This window comes from Macaca nemestrina, chromosome 20 (assembly GCF_043159975.1).
Source record: "Macaca nemestrina isolate mMacNem1 chromosome 20, mMacNem.hap1, whole genome shotgun sequence".
Classification (NCBI taxonomy): Eukaryota; Metazoa; Chordata; class Mammalia; order Primates; family Cercopithecidae; genus Macaca; species Macaca nemestrina.
Window position 1 is genome coordinate 58,753,150 of NC_092144.1, and position 22,966 is coordinate 58,776,115.

The 22,966-nt window shown below is 50.2% G+C and overlaps 1 protein-coding gene across 2 annotated transcripts in view; it reads left to right on the top strand.

The window, feature by feature from the left end:
- The window catches only part of LOC105478644 (sulfotransferase family 2B member 1), a 46,994-nt gene that overhangs the window by 13,361 nt on the left and 10,667 nt on the right, over positions 1-22,966 (top strand). Inside the window, exons 2-3 of one of the 2 annotated variants that reach the window (XM_011736158.2) lie at positions 10,063-10,205; positions 21,350-21,558. In XM_011736158.2, coding sequence (XP_011734460.2) covers positions 10,063-10,205; positions 21,350-21,558 — 352 coding nt within the window. Of the gene's footprint in view, positions 1-10,062; positions 10,206-20,676; positions 20,894-21,349; positions 21,559-22,966 lie in introns of those variants that run through there. The other variant, XM_011736157.3, reaches the window with a different exon arrangement.

Genomic DNA, 22,966 nt, shown 5'->3' on the forward strand with positions numbered 1-22,966 from the left:
CTGCCTCAGCCTCCCAAGTAGCTGGGATTACAGGTGCCAACCACCACGCCCGGCTAATTTTTGCATTTTTAGTAAGATGGGGTTTCGCTCTGTTGGCCAGGCTGGTCTCAAACTCCTCACCTCTGGCGATCTGCCTGCCTCGGCCTCCCAAAATGCTGGGATTACAGATGTGAGCCACTGCTTCCGGCCAGTGTTTTTTTTTTGTTTTGTTTTTTAAATAAAAGTTTACCTACAGTAAACCATGCAAATCTAAAGTGTACTACTGTTTTTGTGTGTGTGTGTTTGTTTTTGAGACAGGATCTTGCTCTGTCACCTAAGTGGTACAACCACAGCTCACTGAAGTCTTTTTTTTTTTTTTTTTTTTTTTTGAGACGGAGTCTCGCTCTGTCGCCCAGGCTGGAGTGCAGTGGCCAGATCTCAGCTCACTGCAAGCTCCGCCTCCCGGGTTCACACAGTTCTCCTACCTCAGCCTCCCGTGTAGCTGGGACTACAGGGGCCCGCCACCGCGCCCGGCTAAGTTTTGTATTTTTAGTAGAGACGGGGTTTCACCGTGTTAGTCAGGATGGTCTCGATCTCCTGACCTCGTGATCCGCCCATCTCGGCCTCCCAAAGTGCTGGGATTACAGGCGTGAGCCACGGCGCCCGGCCCTCACTGAAGTCTTGACCTCCCCAGCTCAGACAATCCTTCCACTTCAGCCTCCCAAGTAGCTGAGAGAACAGGCACATGCCACCACACCAGGCTAATTTTTTTTTTTTTTTTAGATTGGAGTCTTACTCTGTTACCTGGAGTGCAGTGGCATGGTCTTGGCTCACTGCAACCTCCACCTCCTGGGTTCAAGCAATTCTCCCACCTCAGCCTCCCAAGTAGCTGGGACTGCAGGCATGTGCCACCACGTCCAGCTATTTTTGTATTTTTAGTAGAGACGGGGTTTCACTCTGTTGGCCAGGCTGGTCTTGAACTCCTGGTGTCAAACTCCTGACCTCGTGATCTGCCCGCCTCGGCTTCCCAAAGTGCTGGGATTGCAGGCGTGAGCCACCGCACCCGGCCTAATTTTTTTTATTGTTATTTGTAGAGATGGAGTCTCACTATGTTGTCCAGGCTGGTCTCAAACTCCTAGGCTCAAGTGATCGTCCCACCTTGGGCTCCCAAAATGCTGGGATCACAGGCACGAGCCACCGCACCCAGCCTCAAGTGTGCTCATTTTGAGAAATACATGTATGGCTGGGCGCGATGGCTCATGCCTGTAAATCCAGCACTTTGGGAGGCCAAGGCTGGTGGATTGCTTGAGGCCAGGAGTTCGAGACCATCCTGGCCAACATGGCAAAACCCCATCTCTACTAAAAATACAAAAATTAGAGGGACATGCCAGGCGTGGTGGCTCACACCTGTAATTCTAGCACTTTGGGAGGCCGAGGTGGGTGGATTGCCTGAGCTCAGTAGTTCCAGACTAGCGTGGGCAACATGGGAAAACCCCGTCTCTACTAAAATACAAAGAATTAGCTGGGCGTGGCAGCGTGCTCCTGTAATCCCAGCTAGTTGGGAGGCTGAGATGGGAGAATCACTTGAACCCGGGAGGCGGAGGTTGCAATGAGCCAAGATTGCACCACTGCACTCCAGTTTTGGTGACAGAGCGAGACTGTCAAAAAAAAAAAAAAAATTAGAGGGACGTGTTGGCACACACCTGTAATCCCAGCTACTTGGGAGGCTGAGACATGAGAATGGCTTGAACCTGGGAAGTGGTGTTTGCAGTGAGCCGTGATTGTGTCACTACTCTCCAACCAGGGCGATAGAGCAAGACTTTGTCTCAAAGAGAGAGAAAGAGAGACAGAGAGAGAGAGATGTATGTATAACCCAGGTCCCTGTTGAGCTGTAAACTCCTTTTTGAGTGGCTGAATTCCAGCGTGTCTCCGGTCTGGACTCATTTACCCCGTCCTCTATTGCTTCTGGCCCTTCTTGGAACATCATCGCCATTATCGCCCTGGGATATGTTTCACTGTGCGCTTCCTCAAGGGCATCTGTCTATTCCTTACATTTCTAGGAGGTCAGGTTCATTTGGGGATCTGGCAAATAGAACACAGTGTTTAACCAGGCGCGGTGGCTCACGCTTGTAATCCCAGCACTTTGGGAGGCCAAGGCGGGCAGATCACAAGGTCAGGAGTTTGAGACCAGCCTGACCAACATGGTGAAATCCCGCCTCTACTAAAAATACAAAAATTAGCCAGGCGTGGTGATGCACGCCTGTAATCTCAGCTACTCAGGAATCTAAGGCAGGAGTAATCGCTTGAACCCAGGAGGCAGGTTGCAGTGAGCCAAGATCATGACTGGGCGACAGAGCGAGACTCTGTCTCAATAAAAAAAAAAAGAAAAAAAAAAAAAAGAAAAAAAAAAAGAAAAAAAAAAAAAAGAACACAGTGTTACCCATGGTCAGATATTGGCTTTTGAGGTAGGATATGGCACAGGGAAAATTTCTGCCACCTCCTAGCTCTCCTGCTAGTAGGGAAGGCAGATTTAAAGAAGGCAACAGACCAGGTGTGGTGGCTCATGCCTGTAACCCCAGCACTCTGGGAGGCTGAGGTGGGAGGGTCACTTGAGTCCAGGAGTTTAAGACCAACCTGAGCAACACAGTGAGACTCTATCTCTACAAAAAATGTAAACATTAGCCAGGTGTGGTGTATGCCTGTAGTCCCAGCTACTCAGGAGGCTGAGCTGAGGCAGGAAAATCCCTTGAGCCTGGGAGATTGAGGCTGCAGAAAGCTATGACTGCATCACTGCACTCCAGCCTTAGCAACAGAGCAAGGCCCTGTATCCAAAAAGATAAAAATAAGCAGGGCACGGTGGCTCATGCCTGTAATCCCAGCACTTTGGGAGGCCAAGGCAGGAGAATCCCATGAGGCCAGGAGTTCAAAACCAGTCTGGGCAACATAGCGAGACCCCTGTCTCTACAAAAAATTAAAAAATTAGCTGAATGTGGTGGCACACACCTGTAGTCCCAGTTACTGGGGAAACTGAGGTGGGAGGATCGCTTGAGCCCAGGAGCTCGAGGGTGGAGGTCGAGGGTGTAGTGAGCCAAGATCGAGCCACTGCACTGCAGCCTGCGCAACACAGTGAGACTCTGTCTCAAAAAAAAAAAAAAAAAAAAAAAAAAAAACACTATTAAAAGGGGCTGCAAAAGAGGCCAGCAGGATGTGGAGATGGGCAGTAAAGTACACAAGGTGGGAGGTTTCTTGCTTTAGCCAAGGCGGTCAGGGAAGACCCAAGCCCTGAAGATGGAGAAGGAGCTGGCCTTGAATCCTGTAAATCTCCCTAAGAGGTTATGCCAATCACACTTCTGCCGAGAGAGTCTCTCTGAGCCATGGCCAAGGGTGAGTCATCCTGCTGAGAGGTTGAGTTGGGGACGCCTGCCCAGATGGGCTCCAAATGCAAGCCTGTCCGGAGATGAGTGAGGGCGAGCCTGGTGGGGAGAACAGCCCGGACAGAGGCGGGGCAGGATGCCGGGACACTGCTCGGCGCGTCCTGGGAGTGAGGCGCATTGAACCCAGCTCAGGCTGGTGGGGGGGTCTTGGCAATGCTCTCTCTCCAAAGGCGAGTTGATCACAGGCGCCAGCAGTGAGTCAGCGAAACCGTGTGCCAGGGCTGCTGAGAAACCCCGCCTGCTGTCGGATTGCATTCCTGGAAGGGTGGGCCGCTCAGGGACCCCCAGCTCCAGCCCCACTCAGACCCCAGAATCCCCGCAGCCCACTGCTCACTTCCTTTGCGCGCACTCTTCCTTCTGATCCCCACTCACTGCTCCCTCCTCTCTCGCTACCTTCAGTTTTTGCTCAGATGTCCGGTTCCCAGAGGGGCCTCCCTAACGCCGCCGTTCTAGTAGCGTTTAGCATTTAGATAAATGACAAAATTAAGATTAAATATTAGATACATTTTAGATAAATTTTTATCTAACATTGCAACCCACTGGCCTCAGTGACACCTGTAATCCCAGCACTTTAGGGGGCTGAGGTGGGAGGATCGCTTGAGCCCAGCAGTTTTCTTTCTTTTTTTCTTATTTTTTTAATTTTATTTATTTATTATTTATTTTTTTTTTTGAGATGGAGTCTCGCTCTGTCGCCCAGGCTGGAGTGCAGTGGCCGGATCTCAGCTCACTGCAAGCTCCGCCTCCCGGGTTTACGCCATTCTCCTGCCTCAGCCTCCCAAGTAGCTGGGACTACAGGCGCCCGCCACCTCGCCCGGCTAGTTTTTTGTATTTTTAGTAGAGACGGGGTTTCACCATGTTAGCCAGGATGGTCTCGATCTCCTGACCTTGTGATCCGCCCGTCTCGGCCTCCCAAAGTGCTGGGATTACAGGCTTGAGCCACCGCGCCCGGCCTCTTATTTTTTTAAAGAGATTGGGGTCTTGCTCTGTGTAGCCCAGGCTGGTCTTGAGCTCCTGGCCTCAAGCAATCCTCCCATCTTGGCCTCCCAAAGTGTTGGGATTACAGGCATGAGCCACCATGCCTGGCCTCAAGTTTTTTTTTTTTTTTTTCTTTTTTTCTGAGACACAGACTCACTCTGTCACCCAGGCTGGAGTGCAGTGACGCGATCCCAGCTCACTTCAACCCTCGCCTCCCAGGTTAAAGTGATTCTCCTGCCTCAGGTTCCTGAGTAGCTGGGATTACAGGAATGCGCCACCACGCCCGGTTAATTTTGTATTTTTAGTAGAGATGGAGTTTCACCATATTGCCCAAGCTGGTCTCAAACTCCTGATGTCAAGTGATCCACCCGTCTTGGCCTCCTAAAGTGTTGGAATTAGAGGCATGAGCCACCTCGTGAAGACTGTTAATCACATCTGCAAAGTCCGTTTGGCCACTTTGGAACACAGTCTCAGATTTCAAGGATTAGGACGAGAACATCATTGGAGGCTGTGATTTGGCCAACCACAGCCACAGAGATGGAGCTACACCAAGTTTACCTTCCAAGTCTGGCTCTTTCACCCAGCGCAATGCCTGGGAGACCCTTCCCTGTGTCTGTGGGTACCGCTGGTTTGTTTTTTTTGTTTTGTTTTGTTTCTTTCCTGAGACGGAGTTTCACTATTGTTGCTCAGGCTAGAGTGCAATGGCGTGATCTGGGCTCACTGCAACCTCCACCACCCAGGTTCAAGTGATTCTCCTGCCTCAGCCTCCCGAATAGCTGGGATTACAGGCGCACACCACCACACCCAGCTAATTTTTGTATTTTATTAGAGATGGGGTTTTGCCATGTTGGCCAGGCTGGTCTCGAACTCCTGACCTCAGGTGATCTACCCACCTCGGCCTCCCAAACTGCTGGGATTACAGGCGTGAGCCACTGCACCCAGTTTGCCCAGGCTGGTCTTGAATTCCTGGCTTCAAGCGATCCTCCTGCCTGGGTCCTTCAATAAATATTGACAAGCACCTCCCTGGTGCCAGGCTCTGCTGAGAGTGCTTTAGGTACATTGGCAAACAAGACAGAACAAAAAAAACCCCAAATTTGTTTAAATTCCCAGGCTCATGGAGCTTACATGCAAGCGGAGAAGATGGTCAGTAAGCCATCAGTGTCATATGTCAACTGTAGAGCAGCTCAGGAGTGACAGGTGTGATGGTAGGCAGAGCAGGGGAAAGGGGTGCAGGGGGTCTAGCTGTAAACAGGATGCTCCGGGGTAGCCCTCATGATAAGGGTTGACATTTGGAGCAAAGGCTTGAAAAAGTGGAGGACAAGAGGCGTGAGCCACTGTGCCCAGCTGTACTTGTATTTAATGAAAACTAATGGCTGCTGTGTGACCTTGGGGGACTTTATTAACCGCTCTGGGCCTCCATTTCTTCCAGCATAAAGTGGTCCTCTCACTACCCCCCTCGTGAGGTTCTGGGAGAAGTCTAGGATCGTGCATGTTCTTGGCATAGAGTTTCTGTTCCGGTGGCTTCCATGCTGGTGCCAGGCCCTTTCCTGGGATTGGAGGGGGATGGGCAGAGGAAATTCGGAGGTTTGAGGAGGCTGTGTCCCCATCTCCTGGGGCAAGGAGGCTATTGGTCAAGAAGGTCTGAATTTAGAGGGTGACATCTGTGCCGGGAGCGGTGGCTCATGCCTGTAATCCTAGCACTTTGGGAGGCCGAGGCGAGCAGATCACGAGGTCAGGAGATCGAGACCATCCTGGCTAACATGGTGAAACCCCGTCTCTACTAAAAATAGAAAAATTAGCCAGGTGTGATGGCACACACCTGTAGTCCTAGCTAGTAGGGAGCCTGAGGCAGGAGAACGGTGTGAACCCAGGAAGGCAGAGGTTGCAGTGAGCCGAGATTACACTACTGCACTATAGCCTGGGCAACAGAGCGAGACTCTGTCTCAGAAAAAAAAAAGGAGGGTAACATCTGACCTGTGTCGAGGTGGATGGAGGAGGTGGGAAAGGCACTCAGAGAGCAGAAAATGGGCGTGCCTAGAGCTGGTGTCTGCAGGAAGGAGGCCAGAGGAGGCAGTGACCTAGGGTTTGACCTGAAGGCACTGAGGCGCCACAGGATAGCTGGGAGCGGTGGGGGGAAGCAGAGAAGACCTGGAGGAGGCTGAGTCCAGGGCCCACAGGGAAAGGAGAAGGCCTGAGGTGGGCAGGAACACAGGGACAGAGAGGGAACCTGGGCCTGGTAGGCCGTGGAGGAGGGAGGCAGGAGGCCTGGGAGGTTGGGCCTTTAAGAGTTGCATGTCTGGTCGGGAGCGGTGGCTCAAGCCTGTAGTCCCAGCACTTTGGGAGGCCGAGATGGGCGGATCACGAGGTCAGGAGATCGAAACCATCCTGGCTAACACGGTGAAACCCCATCTCTACTAAAAAATACAAAACACTAGCCGGGCAATGTGGCGGGCGCCTGTAGTCCCAGCTACTCAGGAGGCTGAGGCAGGAGAATGGCGTAAACTCGGGAGGCAGAGCTTGCAGTGAGCTGAGATCCAGCCACTGCACTCCAGCCTGGGTGACAGAGCGAGACTCTGTCTCAAAAAAAAAAAAAAAAAGAGTTGAATGTCTGCCGGGTGTGGTGGCTCACACCTGGAATTCCAGCACTTTGGGAGGCCGAGGTGGGTGGATCACCTGAGGTCAGGAGTTTGAGACCAGCCTGGCCAACATGGTGAAACCCCATCTCTACTAAAAATACAAAAATCAGCTGGGCATGGTGACAGGCACCTGTAGTCACAGCTATTCAGGAGTCTGAGGCAGGAGAATCGCTTGAACCTGGAAGGTGGAGGTTGTGGTGAGCCGAGATCATGTCACTGTACTCCAGCCTGGTGACGGAGCAGGACTCCATCTCAAAAAAAAAAAAAAAAAGGTCACATGTCCATTCGCCGTCCAGGAGGCTGAGTCGTTCCCAGCGATCACCTGCCTGCTGCGGCCACCAACCCGGAGCTCTGTCTGCTGTCCCTGCCCCCAGCCTCTCACTGGCTCAATTGTCCCCTTCATTCCTCCACTCGAATTGAGCGATATCGGCATGTCAGGCCCTGGATGTGTTCTGTGGGAACAAACAGGCCTGTGACCCAGGCGTAGAGAAGGTCGCCCCGGGGGCAGATTTGTTCTACAAGGTGGACAGCAGGCGCAGGGCACCTGTTTTAGGAATGCGAGGATGCAGCCACATAGGCGCTTGGGCGGGTGTCAGGGGCGCTCCTTGGCAGGCTCAGTGCTCAGGCCCAGAGAGTGGCAGGGTCAGGGGGGCATTTCCAGGAGCAGGAACAGCAGCTCCAGGGGCCCAGAGGTGGGACTAGTGCTCGGTGCATTTGGAGGTCTTGGCGGACTGTGGGGATCATGGGGAAGGAGGGCCTGAGTCTACAGGGCTGAGAGGCCACCGCAGCTTGGGTTCAAATCCCAGCTCTGTTCAGTTCTTGTGTGGCCACAGCCAAACTGCTTCCCTTCTTGAACCTCCATGTCCTCTCTGTAGCACTGGAACCTACAGTGAGAGCCTGATTCTACCACACCCACTGCACGACAATTGGTTTGTTTGTATGTTTGTTTCTAGAGGCAGGGTCTCACTCTGTCACCCAGGCTGGAGTGCAGGGGCGCAATCTCAGCTCACTGCAGCCTCAAACTCCTGGCTCAATTGATCCTCCTGCCTCAGACTCCCAAGTAGCTGGGACTACACATGTATGCCACTACACTCAGCTAGTTTTTAATTTTTGCACAGAGACAGCGTTCTCACTATGTTGCTCATGCTGGTCTCGAACTCCTGTCCTCAAGTAATCCTCCTGTCATGGCCTCCCAAAGTTCTGGGGCTACAGGTGCGAGCCACTGCGCCCAGCCGCTGGGGAGTTTTCAAAGCGTCCGCAGCACCCAGGGCTGAGAACTGCTACAGCAGCTGAAAGCCATAAGTGTCTTTGACTTTCCTTTTGTCCTGGTAAACCCCTTCATTCTTTCCTTCCTTCCTACACTCAGTCAATCAAACACTGGTTGAACACCAACATGTCCCAGCACTGTGGGTTCCACCCTGGCCTCTGGGCAGTGGTGGTGGGACCCCCGATTTGGAGATTGTAGGTGCCAAGAGGAATGGGCAAGATGCCCTCCCATTCATTCATTTATTCCTTCAGGGCTTCTCCAAGGGCACAGGGTCTTTTCTTGTTGGCATCTGGGTTTTCCTCTCCTGTAAGCTGGGAAGGAGCTTTCTCCCTCAAGGAGCTATTGGCCAGATCAAAGACTAAAATAATGCTAAACAGAGCTTCCGTTTCCTGATAAATGTATCGGGAGCCAGGCACTTAAAATATATTATCCCATTGAATCCCCAAGTAGGATTAAAACCTCAAGGCAGAGATTGTTCTTATCCTCACGTGACAGATGAGGAAACTGAGGATCAAAGAAGTGAGGTCCACTGCCCAAGGCACAGAAAGGGCAAGTAGGACCTATGGAAGCCCAGCCAAGGCCCAGCAGGCGCTCAGTAGCTAATACTCCTGAAAACTGATTACCTCACCGCGTCCGCCCCCTGGACTAAATCTGCCTGGTAACCGATGACATCATCACTAATTCCACGCCCACGCTCAACCTATGGGATAACTGATGACATCACTGAACAAAGTAACTGCAGTTTATTGAAGGCCTACTGTGTGCGCAAGGCTGTGCTAAGCAGGCCCTCCTCTGAGTTCACATAAGGCACTGTGGTGCCTGCTACTGCATGAAATAATCATAATAATTTTAGCTCAAAGTTACGGAATGCAGACTATGAGCTAGGCTCTGTTTTAATCTTTTTTTTTTTTTTTTTTTTTTTTTTTTGAGACAGAGTCTTGCTCTGTCCCTTGGGCTGGAGTGCAGTGGCGCAATCTCGGCTCATTGCAACCTCCACCTCTTGGATTCAAGCAATTCTCCTGCCTCAGCCTCCCGAGTAGCTGGGATTGCAGGTGCCCACCACCACATCTGGCTAATTTTTGTGTTTGCTTTTGTTTTTCTTTTCGTTTTTGAGATGAAGTCTCACTCTGTTGCCCAAGCTGGAGTGCAGTGGCACGATGTCAGCTAACTGCAACCTCAACCTCCTGATCTCGTGATCCACCCGCCTTGACCTCCCAAAGTGCTGGGACAACAGGCGTGAGACACCTCACCCAGTATCTTTTTATTAAAAAAATTTTTTTAAATATTTTATTTTTATTATTTTTATTTTATTTTATTTTATTTTCGAGATGGAGTTTCGCTCTTGTTGCCCAAACTGGAGTGCAACGGCACCACGATCTCAGCTCACTGCAACCTCCGCCTCCTGGGTTCAAGCGATTCTCCTGCCTCAGGCTCCGGAGTAACTGGGATTACAGGCATGCGCCACCACGCCCAGCTAATTTGTGTCCTTTTAGTAGAGAAGGGGTTTCACCATGTTGGCCAGGCTGATCTCGAACTCCTGACCTCAGGGGATCCACCCGCCTCCGCCTCCCAAAGTGCTGGGATTACAAGCGTGCGCCACTGCGCCCGACCAGCTTTATAAGGTTTATAGGGACAGTGTCACCACTTTACAGAAGAGGGACCAAGGCTCTGAGGAGGAAGTTCCTTGCCAGGGTCCGAGTGGCGCCGCCCTAAGAACCCTGGCACCCACCTCCCTGCTCTCCCTCATGGCGTCTCCCCCACCCTTCCACAGCCAGAAGTTGCCAGGTGAATACTTCCGGTACAAGGGCGTCCCCTTCCCCGTCGGCCTGTACTCGCCCGAGAGCATCAGCTTGGCGGAGAACACCCAAGATGTGCGGGACGACGACATCTTTATCATCACCTACCCCAAATCAGGTACCTGCCGGGCTGCGGGCGTCCGGGGCTGGGGAGCGTGGGGAGGGGGTGCGGCGGAGGACGGGAAAGGCACATCGAGGAAGAGGGGAGGAGGAAAAGCGGGGCGGGGTTTGTTCAGAACTGTGCCCCTGCCAAAAGTAGCCTCCCAGGGATATCCACCCGGCGTCCAGCCTCTCCCCTCCAGGTCAGTTCTCAACACTTCGCCTTCCCTGACCTCCCTGGCTGAAATAGGGCCCTCGTTCTGTCCCTCCCTGTCCTCTTTACCCTCTACTTTTCTTTTATCTTTTCTTCTCTTCTGTTTTCTTTTCTTTTTTGTAGAGATGGGGTCTCGCGACGTTGCCCAGGCTGGTCTTGAACTCTTGATCTCAAGTGATCTTTCCGCCTTGGCCTCCCAAAGTGCTGGGATTACAGGCATGAACTGCCACACCTGACCATTTTTATTTTTATTTTTTGAGACAAGGTCTTGCTCTGTCACTCAGGCTGGGGGTGCAGTGGTGCAATATCAGCTCATCAATCCTCCCATCCTCCCAAAGTGCTGGGACTACAGGTGCTGGTCACCACCTAATTGTATACCTTTTTTTTTTTTTGAGGTCTTGCTCTGTCGTCCAGGCTGCAATGTGGCGGTACAATCTCAGCTCATTGCAGCCTCGACCTCCTGGACTCAAGTGATCTGCCCACCTCAGCCTCCTGAGTAGCTGGAACCACAGGTGTGCACCACCACACCTAGCTAACTTTTGTAGAGACGGGGTTTCATCGTGTTGCCCAGGCTGGTCTTGAACTCCTGGGCTCAAGCAATCTTCCTGCCTCAGCCGCCCAAAGTGCTGGAATTACAGGCGTGAGCCACCGCACCCAGCTAAATTGTATACTTTAAAGTGATGAATTATATACGATTTGAGTGTTTGAGTTTGAGACCAGCCTGGGCAAAACGGCAAACCCCCAGTCTATTTTATTTTATTTTATTTTATTTTTTTTTTTTTTTTGAGACAGAGTCTCGCTCTGTCGCCCAGGCTGGAGTGCAGTGGCCGCATCTCAGCTCACTGCAAGCTCCGCCTCCCGGGTCTACGCCATTCTCCTGCCTCAGCCTCCCGAGTAGCTGGGACTACAGGCGCCCGCCACCTCACCCGGCTAGTTTTTTGTATTTTTTTAGTAGAGACGGGGTTTCACCGTATTAGCCAGGCTGGTCTCGATCTCCTGACCTTGTGATCCGCCCGTCTCGGCCTCCCAAAGTGCTGGGATTACAGGCTTGAGCCACCGCGCCCGGCCCTCTATTTTATTTTTATTTTTATTTTTTGGTGACAGAGTCTTGCTCTGTGGCCCAGGCTGGAGTGTAGTGGCGTGATCTCAGCTCACTGAAACCTCCGCCTCCCAGGTTCAAGCAATTCTCTGCCTCAGCCTCCTGAGTAGCTGGGATCACAGGTGCCCACCACCACCTGTGGCTACTTTTTTTTTTTTTTTTTTTTTGTATTTTTAGTAGAGACGGGGTTTCACCATCTTGGTCAGGCTGGTCTTGAACTCCTGACCTCATGATCCACCAGCCTCAGCCTCCCAAAGTGTTGGGATTACGGGCGGGAGCCACCGAGCCCAGAATTTTTTTTTTTTTTTTTTTTTTTTTGAGACAGAGTCTTGTTCTGTTGCCCAGGTTGGAGTGCAGTGGCGTGATCTCAGCTCACTGCCACCTCCGCCTCCCGCCTCAACTCCCGGGTTCAAGTGATCCTCTTGCCTCAGCCTCCCGAGTATCTGGGACTACAGGCGTGCGCCACCACGCCCAGCTAATTTTTGTATTTTTAGTAGAGACGAAGTTTCACCATGTTGGCCAGGATGGTCTCTATCTCTTGACCTCGTGATCTGTCTGCCTCGGCCTCCCAAAGTGCTGGGATTACAGGTGTGAGCCCAGTCAATAAGTAGTATTTAAATGACCGAAGGGAAATAACAAAAACTCTTCTTTCCCTTTTTTCTCCTCTCTTCCCCACCTCCTCCAACAAGTATTTATTAAACACATATTATGTGCCCTGCACTGTTCTAAGAACAAAGAAAGCTGCAACTCTCCAGACAAACTGAAATGTCTGCCTTTATGAAGCTCACATTGTAGTGGGGGAACCCAGAGAATAAATCAACAAATAAAAATATGACACTATGAAAAAAACCACGGTGGCTCAAGCCTGTAATCCCAGCACTTTGGGAGGCCGAGACGGGTGGATCACAAGGTCAGGAGATCGAGACCATCCTGGCTAACCTGGTGAAACCCCGTCTCTACTAAAAAATACAAAAAGCTAGCCGGGCGAGGTGGCGGGCGCCTGTAGTCCCAGCTACTCGGGAGGCTGAGGCAGGAGAATGGCGTGAACCCGGGAGGCGGAGCTTGCAGTGAGCTGAGATCCGGCCACTGCACTCCAGCCTGGGTGACAGAGCGAGACCCCGTCTCAAAAAAAAAAAAAAAAAAAAAAAAAAAAAAAAAAAAAAAAGAAAAAAACCATATGACACTATGACTGGTGGCAATAAATGCTGTAAAGAAAAGTAGAGGGTAGGCGGGCCATAGTGGCTCATGCCTGTAACCTCAACACTTTGGGAGGCTGAAGTAGGAGGATCACTTGAGGCCAACAGTTCAAGGCCAGTCTGGGCAACATAGCAAGACCCCATCTCTACAAAATAAAATAACCAGGCATGGTGCTGTGCGCCTGTAGTCCCAGCTACTCGGGAGGCTGAGGCAGGAGGATCACTTTAGCTGGAGAGGTTGAGGCTGCAGTGAGCTGTGATCACACCACTGCACTTCAGCCTGGGCAACAGAGTGAGACCCTGTCTTAACAAAAAGAAAAAGGGTACAATTCAATGACTTTGCCATGTTCAATAGCATGTGGTCATCCATTACCACAATCAATTTTAGAATATTTTCAGCCGAGCACAGTGGCTCACACCCATAATCCCAACACTTTGGGAAGCCAAGGCAGGAGGATCTCTTGAGCCTAGGCCAGCCTGGCCAACATGGCGAGACCCCCTCTCTTCAAAACATACAAAAATTAGCCAGGCATCATAGTGCACGCCTGTAGTCCCAGCTACTTGGGAGTCTGAGGTGGGAGGATCGCCTGAGCCTGGGAGGTGGAGGTTGTAGTGAGATGTGTTCACCCCACTGCACTCCAGCCTGGGTGGCAGAGACTCTGTCTCAAAAATAAAACACTGAGTGTGCCAGACACTGTGGCTCATGCCTGCGATCCCAGCAGTTTGGAGGCCAAGGTGGGTGGATCACTTGAGGTCAGGAGTTCGAGACTAGCCTGGCCAACATGGTGAAGCCCCGTCTCTACTAAAATACACGACAACTAGCCAGGCATGGTGGCACACACCTGTAATCCCAGTACTCCACAGGCTGAGGCAGGAGAATCACTTGGAACCCGGGAGACGGAGGTTGCAGTGAGCCGAGAGTGTGCCACTGCACTCCAGCCTTAGTGATAGAGCGAGACCTTGTCTCAAAAATAAAAATAAATAAAAAATAAAGAACATTATCATCATCCAACAAGAAACTCTAGACCTATAAACCATCATCTCCCAATCCTCACATCCCCTCCCCCCGGGCCCTGGTAACCACCAATCTCCATTCTGTTTCTATGGATTTGTCTATTCTGGGCATTTCATGGAAATGGAATCTACACCATGTGGCCTCTTGTGTCTGGTTTCTTCCTGAGCATCACATTGTCAAGGTTCAACCACATTGTAGCATGTGTCAGAGTTTCATTCTTTTTTATGGTCCAATAATATTTTATGTTATGTATAAACTATATTTTATTTATTCATCAGTTGATAAGCATTTAGATTATTTCCTCTCTGGGCTTATTATGAGTGAAGCTGCTATGAACATTGCACGCAAGTTTTTTTTTTTTTTTTTTTTTTTTGCGACGAAGTCTAGCTCTTATCCCTCAGGCTGGACTGCAGTGGTATAATCTCGGCTCACTGCAACTTCCACCTTCCGGGTTCAAGCGATTCTCCTACCTCAGCCTCCTGAGTAGCTGGAATTACAGGCACCTGCCACCACATCCAGCTAATTTTTAGTAGAGACGGGGTTTCACCATGTTGGCCAGGCTGGTCTCAAACTCCTGACCTCAGGTGATCTGCCTGCCTCAGCCTCCCAAAGTGCTGGGATTACAGGCGTGAGCCACCGTGCCAGCCCAAAGGGCTTTTTCCATTCTTCCCAGCAACAGGTGACCCTCTGTTGCCCCACATCTTCTCCAGTGATTAGCATCAACCGGGATTTATTTATTTACTGGAGACAAGGTCTTGCTCGGTTGCCCAGGCTGAAGTGTAGTGACGAGATCATGGCTCACTGCAACCTCCACCTCCCAGGCACAAGCGATCTTCCCATCCCAGCCTCCCTAACAACCACCACACCCAGCTAATTTTTGTAGCAATAAGGGTCTCTGGTTGGTCTCGAATGCCTGGGTTCAAGCGATCTTCCTGCCTCAGTCTCCCAAAGTGCTGAGATTACAGGCATGAGCCACTGTGCCTGGCCAGTTTTTTTTCTAAAGCTATTTTGATAGGTGCATACTGGTGTTTCACTGCGGTTTTAATTTGCATTTCCCTAACAGCTAATGGTGTTTGAGCATCTTTTGTGTGCTCATTAGCCATCATATATATTCCTTTCTGTTTGTTTGTTCTGTTACTTGCCACTGACTTGAAGCTCACAAATATATTCTTTGGCAAATTATTGAAATATTTTCCCTTTTTTTTTTTTTTTTTTTTGGAGATGGAATCTTGCTCTGTCGCCCAGGCTGCAATGCAGTAGTATGATCTCGACTCACTGCAACCTCTGCCTCCTGAGTTCAAGCAATTCTCCTGCTTCAGGCTCCCGAGTAGCTGGTACTACAGGCATGTACCACCACACCCGGCTAATTTTTGTATTTTTTAGTAGAGACGGGGTTTCACCATATTGATCAGGCTGGTCTTGAACTCCTGACCTCAAGTGATCTGCCCTCCTCGGCCTCCCAAAGTGCTGGGATTACAGGCGTGAGCCACCGTGCCCGGCCATATTTTTCCTCTTTTGAATTGGATTGTTTTCTTATCATTGAGATTTGAGAGTTCTTTATATGATCTGAGCACAGATCCTTGATCAGATACTTGTTTTGCAAATGTTTTCTCCCGATCAATGGCTTGTCTTTCCATTTTCTTATCAGAGTCTTCTCAGAGTATGTTTTTTTATTATTATTATTATTATTATTATTATTATTATTATTATTGAGATGAAGTCTCACTGTGTCGACTAGGCTGGAGCGTAGTGGTGCCATCTTGGCTCACTGCAACCTCTACCTCCTGGATTCAAGCGATTCTCCTGCCTCAGCCTCCCGAGTAGCTGGGATTACAAGTGCGTGCCACCATGCCTGGCTAATTTTTGTATTTTTAGTAGAGATGGGGTTTTGCCATGTTGGCCAGCTGGTCTCAAACTCCTAACCTCAGGTGATCCACCCGCCTCAGCCTCCCAAAGTACTGGGATTACAGGCGTGAGCCACTGCACCCGGCCTGGATTTTGCTTGTTTTTCTTTCTCATTGTTCCATCTTGGAACTTTAAACAAATAACTTTCTGGTTTTTTTTTTTTTTTTTTTTTTAACAGTTCCATAGTATTTCAAGACACAGGATATACAATAGTTCTTGCTTAACCAGTTTCCTACTGATTGATATTAATGTTCAATCTTTTGCCTGTGTATACAATGTAAATTTTATGCACAATGTCTTGTACATGCAGTACTTGGCATTGAATACATTTATCTCTAGGACAAATATCTGGACATAGAATTGCTTGGTCAGAGTCGGTACATTTGTAATTTTGATATATAATGGCTACATTTTCCTCTATAGAAATTGTGGAAACTTGTTCTCCAAGCCAGGCGGGGTGGTTCAAGCCTGTAATCCCAGCACTTTTGGGAGGTCGAGGCAGGCGGATCACTTGAGGTCAGGAGTAGGAGACCAGCCTGGCCTACATGACCCCATATCTACTAAAAATACAAAAATTAGCTGGGCATGGTGGCGCACACCCGTGGTCCCAACTACTCGGGAGGCTGAGGCATGAGAATCGCTTGAACTGGGGAGGCAGAGGTTGCAGTGAGCCAAGATCGCACCAATGCACTCCAGCCTGGGCAACAGGGCGAGACCCTGTCTCAAAATAAAATGAAAAAAGAATTATTTGCAGTTGGGCACAGTGGCTCATGCCTGTAATCCCAGCACTTTGGGAGGCCAAGGCAAGTGGATAGCTTAAGCCCAGGAGTTCAAGACCAGCCTGGGCACCATGGCAAAATCCTATCTCTACAAAAAAATAAAAATAAAATTAGCCAGGTGTGGTGGTGCATGCCTGTAGTCCCAGCTACTTGGGAGGCTGAGGTGGGAGAATCACCTGAGCCTAGAAGGTTGAGGCTGCAGTGAGCCATGATTATGCCATAACACTCCAGCTTGGGGAAGACAGCGAGACCCTGACTCAGAAAAAAACAACAACAACAACAACTTGAGCCGGGCATGGTGGCGTGTACCTGGAATCCCAGCTACTTAGGAGTTTAAGGGACAATAATCACTTGAACCTGGGAGGTGGAGCTTGCAGTGAGCCGAGATTGTGCTACTGAACTCCAGCCTGGGCGACAGAGTGAGACTCTGTCTCAAAGAGAGAGAGAGGGAGAGAGAGAGAATTATTTGCACACATTAGGTGGCTATTACTTAGAAAATAACATGTGGCCAGGTGCAGTGGTTCGCACCTATTATCCCAACACTCTGGGAGGCCGAAGTGGGAGGATCACTTGAGCCCAGGATTTCAAGATCAGCCTGGGCAACATAGTGAGACCCTGTCTCTATTAAAAAAAAAAAATTTTTTTTAAGAAAAAAAACAGAATAGTCCAGGCGCAGTGGCTCATGCCTGTAATCCCAGCACTTTGGGAGGCTGAGGCAGGTGGATCACCTGAGGTCAGGAGTTCGAGACCAGCCTGACTAACATGGAGAAACCCCATCTCTACTAAAAATACAAAATTAGCTGGGCGTGGTGGCGGGTGCCTGTAGTCCCAGCTACTCAGGAGGCTGAGGCAGGAGAATCACTTGAACCCTGGAGGTGGAGGTTGCAGTGAGCCGAGATCACGCCATTGCACTCCAGCCTGGGCAACAACAGTGAAACTCCATATCAAAAAAAGAGAAAAAAAGAAAAGAAAAAAAACAGAATAGAAGAAAATACCAAGTGTGGCAAGGATGTTGAGAAAATGGAACTCCTGTGCACTGTTGGTGAGCATGTAGAATGGTATAGCTGCTATGGAAAACAGTTTAGCAGTTCCTCAAAAAATTAAACCTAGAATTACCATAGAAACTCAGCAGTTCCACTTCTGGGAATATGCCCAAAAGAGCTAAACTTTAGGTGGGGGGACTGTAATAGATATTTGTACACCAATGTTCATAGCCACATTATTTGCAATTACCAAAAGCTGAAACTATCCAAATGTCCGTTGATTAATGAATGGATAAACAAATTATGCTATACTCATACAATGGAATATTATTCAGCCTTAAAAAGGAAGGAAATTCGACTGAGTGTGGTGGCTCATGCCTGTAATCCCAGCACTCTGGTAGGCCAAGGCAGGCGGATCACCTGAGGTCAGGAGTTCAAGACCGGCCTGGCCAACATGGTAAAACCCTCTCTCTACTAAAAATACAAAAATTAGCTGGGCCTGGTGGTGCACACCTGTAGTCCCAGCTACTCGGGAAGCTGAGGCATGAGAATCACTGGAACCCAGGAGATGGAGGTTGCAGTGAGCCGAGATTGCACCACTGCACTCCAGCCTGGTCGACACAGCCAGACTGTCTCAAACAAACAAACAAACAAACAAAAAACAAACAAAAGGCCAGGCACGGTGGCTCATGCCTGTAATCCCAGCACTTTGGGAGGCTGAGGCAGGCAGATCACAAGGTCAAGAGATCGAGGTCATCCTTACCAACATGGTGAAACCCCGTCTCTACTAAAAATACAAAAATTAGCAGGGCATGGTAGTGCGCACCTGTAATCCCAGCTACTTGAGAGGCTGAGGCAGGAGAACTGCTTGAACCCAGGAGGTGGAGGTTGCAGTGAGCTGAGATCGCACCATTGCACTCCAGCCTGGGAACAGAGCAAGACTCCATCTCAAATAAACAAACAAACAAACAAAAACACCACACATAGGAATAACTAAACTAGGGAGCAGCCACTTCCTCTAGGGCTAAAGCCAAACTCCCGAGGAAGACAAAAATTGGGAAGAAGGACTTGCCTGCCCAAACCGCTCCCCACCCAAGATTAGAGTTTCACTGTAGAGGTATGGCCATGGCCCACTGGGTGACTGAGAAGTTCATTGAGGTGCAACCAGCCACTGAAATTTGCTAGGGGGAGGGGTAAACGTCACTGGGTGTCCAGTGCAGGGCTGGTCCCTGTCCATCACAACATCCCGCTGAGAGGGGCCCGTGAGAATGAGGAAGAGAAGCCGGTAAGAATCAGGAAGAGCCCCATCCTCATTCAGTGTTCCTCCAGCGCCCTCTGCTGACAAGGCTTAACACTGAGCTAGCTGGCAGAGGATAAATGTTTACAGGGTCCAGCTCCAATATCACAAACCGGGAGAGAGGCCTGAAGTTGGAGCCACCAACCTGTAAACTGATAACTGGTACAGGGTGGTTGTTAGAATGAAAGCCAGTGAATGGATTGGATGTGGTGGCTTATGCCTGTAATCCCAGCACTTTGGGAGGCCGAGGCAGGAGGATGGCTAGAGGCCAGGAACTCCAGACCAGCCTGGGCACCGCAGTGAGACCCCATCTCTACAAAAATTTTAAAAAATTAGCTGGGCGCAGGCCAGGTGTGGTGGCTCATGCCTGTCATCCCAGCACTTTGGAAGGCCAAGGCGGGTGGATCACCTGAGGTCAGGAGTTTGAGCCCAACCAGGCCAACATGGCAAAACCCCATCTCTACTAAAAATACAAAAATTAGCCAGGCATAGTGGCACACTTCTAGTCCCAGCTACTTGGGAGGCTGAGGCAGGAGAATTGCTTGAACCCAGGAGGCCGAGATTGCAGTGAGCCAAGATAGAGCCACTGAACTCTCCAGCCTGGGCAACAGAGTGAGACTCCATCTCAAAAAAAAAAAAAAAAAAATAGCTGGGTGCATGTGGTCTAGCTACTCCAGAGGCTGAGGTGGGAGGATCACTTGGGCCTGGGAGTTGGAGGCTGAAGCTGAAGTAAGCTGTGATTGCAACAGTGTACTGCAGCCCAAGTCACAGAGCGGAATCCTGTCTCAAAAGGAATCCTGTCTCAAAAAGAATTAAATGCAATGAATACTAACAGAAGGTAATTGTGAACGTAATTGTTTCCTCTTCTGAACAGCTTGTGGTCTCCTGAAATTCAAAACTGTGAACTGGCTCCTTGATGAGGTCCCTTTCCACTAGGTAACATTCTGTGGCTCCCCACAGAAATAAAGAGGTGAACCTCGATCGGGTGTGGTGGCTCACGCCTGTAATCCCAGCACTTTGGAAGGCCAAGGCAGGCAGATCATCAGAGGTCAGGAGTTCAAGACCAGCCTGGCTAACATGGTGAAATCTGGTCTCTACTAAAAATACCAAAAATTAGCCAGGCGTGGTGGCGAACGCCTGTAATCCCAGCTGCTGGGGAGGCTGAGGCAGGAGAGGCTGAGGCAGGAGAAACGCTTGAAACCGGGAGGTGGAGGTTGTAGTGAGCCGAGATCATGCCATTGCACTCCAGCTTGGGCAACAAGTGGGAAACTCCATCTCGAAAAAAAAAAGAAAAAAAAAAAAAAGGAGGTGACACTCAAAAGTGGGCAGTGAAAAGTAAAAAGAACAGAGATTTTTTATGTCCGGACACCTGGGTTCAATTACAGCTTCCTCCATGTAGTAACGCAGTGCTTGCTGGACATGGTGCCTGTGATCCCAGCACCTCGGGAGACTGAGGCAGGAGGATTGCCTGAGCCCAAGAGTTCAAGACCAGCCTGGGCAACACAGTGGAACCCTATGTCTACTAAAAATAAAAATAATAAATTAGCCAGGTGTGGTTGCGTGCACCTGTGGTCTCAGCTACTCCAAAGGCTCTTAAGCCTGGGATTTCGAGGCTGCAGTGAGCTGTGATCACACCACTGCACTCCAGCCTGGGCGACAGAGCAAGATTTGATCCCAAAATAAATAAGTAAAGCAATTCTGGCTGTACTAATAGATCAGCCTCAGAATTTCAGTGGCTGAACCCAAGTTTGTTTCTTGTTCCTATAAACTCTAGTTGGTGTAGGAAGGGTGGAAGGAAGCGGTGGGGAAATCCATGCTTTCCCAGACATTTGGTTCCTTCCGTCTTATGGCTCTGCCATCCCCGGGAGTCCCAGATTCTCCTCTGGAGTCTCTGTATCCAGGAGCAGAGAGTGGGGAGTCACATGGTGTGCGTTTATGGGCCAGGCCTGGAAATAGCCACACATCACATCACCACCACCTACACTTCCTTGGCCAGACCCAGTCTCTTGGCCCCACACGTAGCAGCAGGGGAGAAGAGAAAAGGTCATCACGCCATATTCCCAGCAGAAAACTGAAATGGGGTTGGGTGGACGGCTCGCCAGTCTCTGCCCTGCACCACTTTCCTAGCACTGTCCCCTTGGACGAGCGACATGGTTTCTGTGAGGCTCAGTTTCCAGCTCTGAAAATGAGGTTAAGCAACCCTGCCTTCTCCGCCAGCTGTAAGGAATCAGTGTGATAAAATACGTGGTAAATTGCTCAATAAATGCTGTCAGGCTGGGTGCGATGGCTCACACCTGTAATCCCAGTACTTTGGGAGGCCGAGGGGGGTGGGGGACAGATCATCTGAGGTCAGGAGTTCGAGACCAGCCTGGCCAACATGGGGAGACCTCGTCTCTACTAAAAATACAAAATTAGCCAGGTGTGGTGGTGGGTGCTTGTAATCCCAGCTACTCGAGAGGCTGAGGCAGGAGAATCGCTTGAGCCTGGGAGACGGAGGTTGCAGTGAGCCAAGATCGCACCACTGCGCTCCAGCCTGGACGACAGAGTAAGACTCTGCTTGAAAAAAAAAAAAAAAAAGGCAAATTGCTCAATAAATGCTGTTGTGATTATTCTGATGATATCCTCCCTCTTCAGCCCTCCCGCACCCAAATAATCTGCTCGATTTCTCCCAACAGGCACGACCTGGATGATCGAGATCATCTGCTTAATCCTGAAGGACGGGGATCCGTCCTGGATCCGCTCCGTGCCCATCTGGGAGCGGGCACCCTGGTGTGAGACCATCGTGGGTGCCTTCAGCCTCCCGGACCAGTACAGCCCTCGCCTCATGAGCTCCCATCTTCCCATCCATATCTTCACCAAGGCCTTCTTCAGCTCCAAGGCCAAGGTTGGGAGGAGGGGTGTGCGTCAGTTGGGAGGGGATGCATGGGTGTGTGGGGTGACAGGGAGACGGAGCATAACACATTGATTCATTCAGCACCTATTTGTTAAGCACCTACTATGTGCCTGTCTTTGCTCTAGTGCAGTGGTCAATATACACACAGAAATGCCTAGCACAGTGATCAATATACACACAGAAATGCCTGCCCTTTGGCAGGGAGTGATGGCTCACACCTGTAGTCCCAGCACTTTGGGAGGCTGAGGCAGGAGGATCACTTTGGGCCAGGAGTTTGAGACCAACTTGGGCAACATAGTGAGACCACATCACTACAAGAAATTTTAAAAATCAGTCAGGCGTGGTGGCACACCCTTGTAGTCCCAGCTACTTGGGATGCTGAGGTGGGAGGATCACTTGAGCCCAGGAGGTCAAGGCTGCACTAAGCTGAGATCACATTACTGCACTCTAGCCTACAAAAAAAAAAAAAAAAAAAAAAAAAAAAAAAAAAAAGCCGGTGCTGGCGCGGTGGCTCACGCTGTAATCCAAGCACTTTGGGAGGCAGAGGCAGGCAGACCACCTGAGGCCAGGAGTTCAATACCAGCCTGGCCAACATGGTGAAACCCTGTCTCTACTAAAAATACAAAATTACCTGGGCGTGGTGGCGCACGCCTGCAATCCCAGCTACTCGGGAGAATCACTTGAACCTGGGAGGCGGAAGTTGCGGTGAGCTGAGATTGCGCCATTGCACTCCAGCCTAGGCAATGGGAGTGAAACTCTGTCTCAAAAAATATATATATATAAAAAATATTACATGTCATAATATAATAGTATTACAATATACTTTATATTTAATATTTGTATATTTAATATTTATATAATATATTTAATATATAATATATAAGAATATAATACAATATAATATATAAAATGTCTGATGGGATAAATTTACACTGGGGGGGGAGGGCTGGAGATAGAGTTAGGGGTGAGTGTGGGGCTGCAATTATAAAAGGAGGTCAAGGGGGCGCCCAGTGAGTAAAAACCCGGGAGGCGATGGTAGGAGCCACAGAGGTCTCCAGAGGAAGAGCATTTCAGGCAAGAGGGAAAAGCAGGTGCAAAGGTCCCGAGGTGGGTGTATCTGAGGTGCAAGAAGGAGAGCGGTGTGGTCGGAGCCAAGTGAGCAAGTGGGGAGAGGAGTGGAGTTGAGGTCGAGGTCGGGGGCAACAGGGGCCAAAATGTGCAGGGCCGCGTGGGCCCAGCGAGGACTTGAGCTGTGACCCAGTGACGCGGCAGCGCAGCAGGGATCGGAGCGGAGGAGGAGCCCGAGCGGGCTTAGGCTTCACCGGCGCCCTCTGGCGGCCAGATGGGGACCAACTGTTGAGAGAGCAGAAGCCGGGAAGCCAGAGAGGCGGCGCTGGCC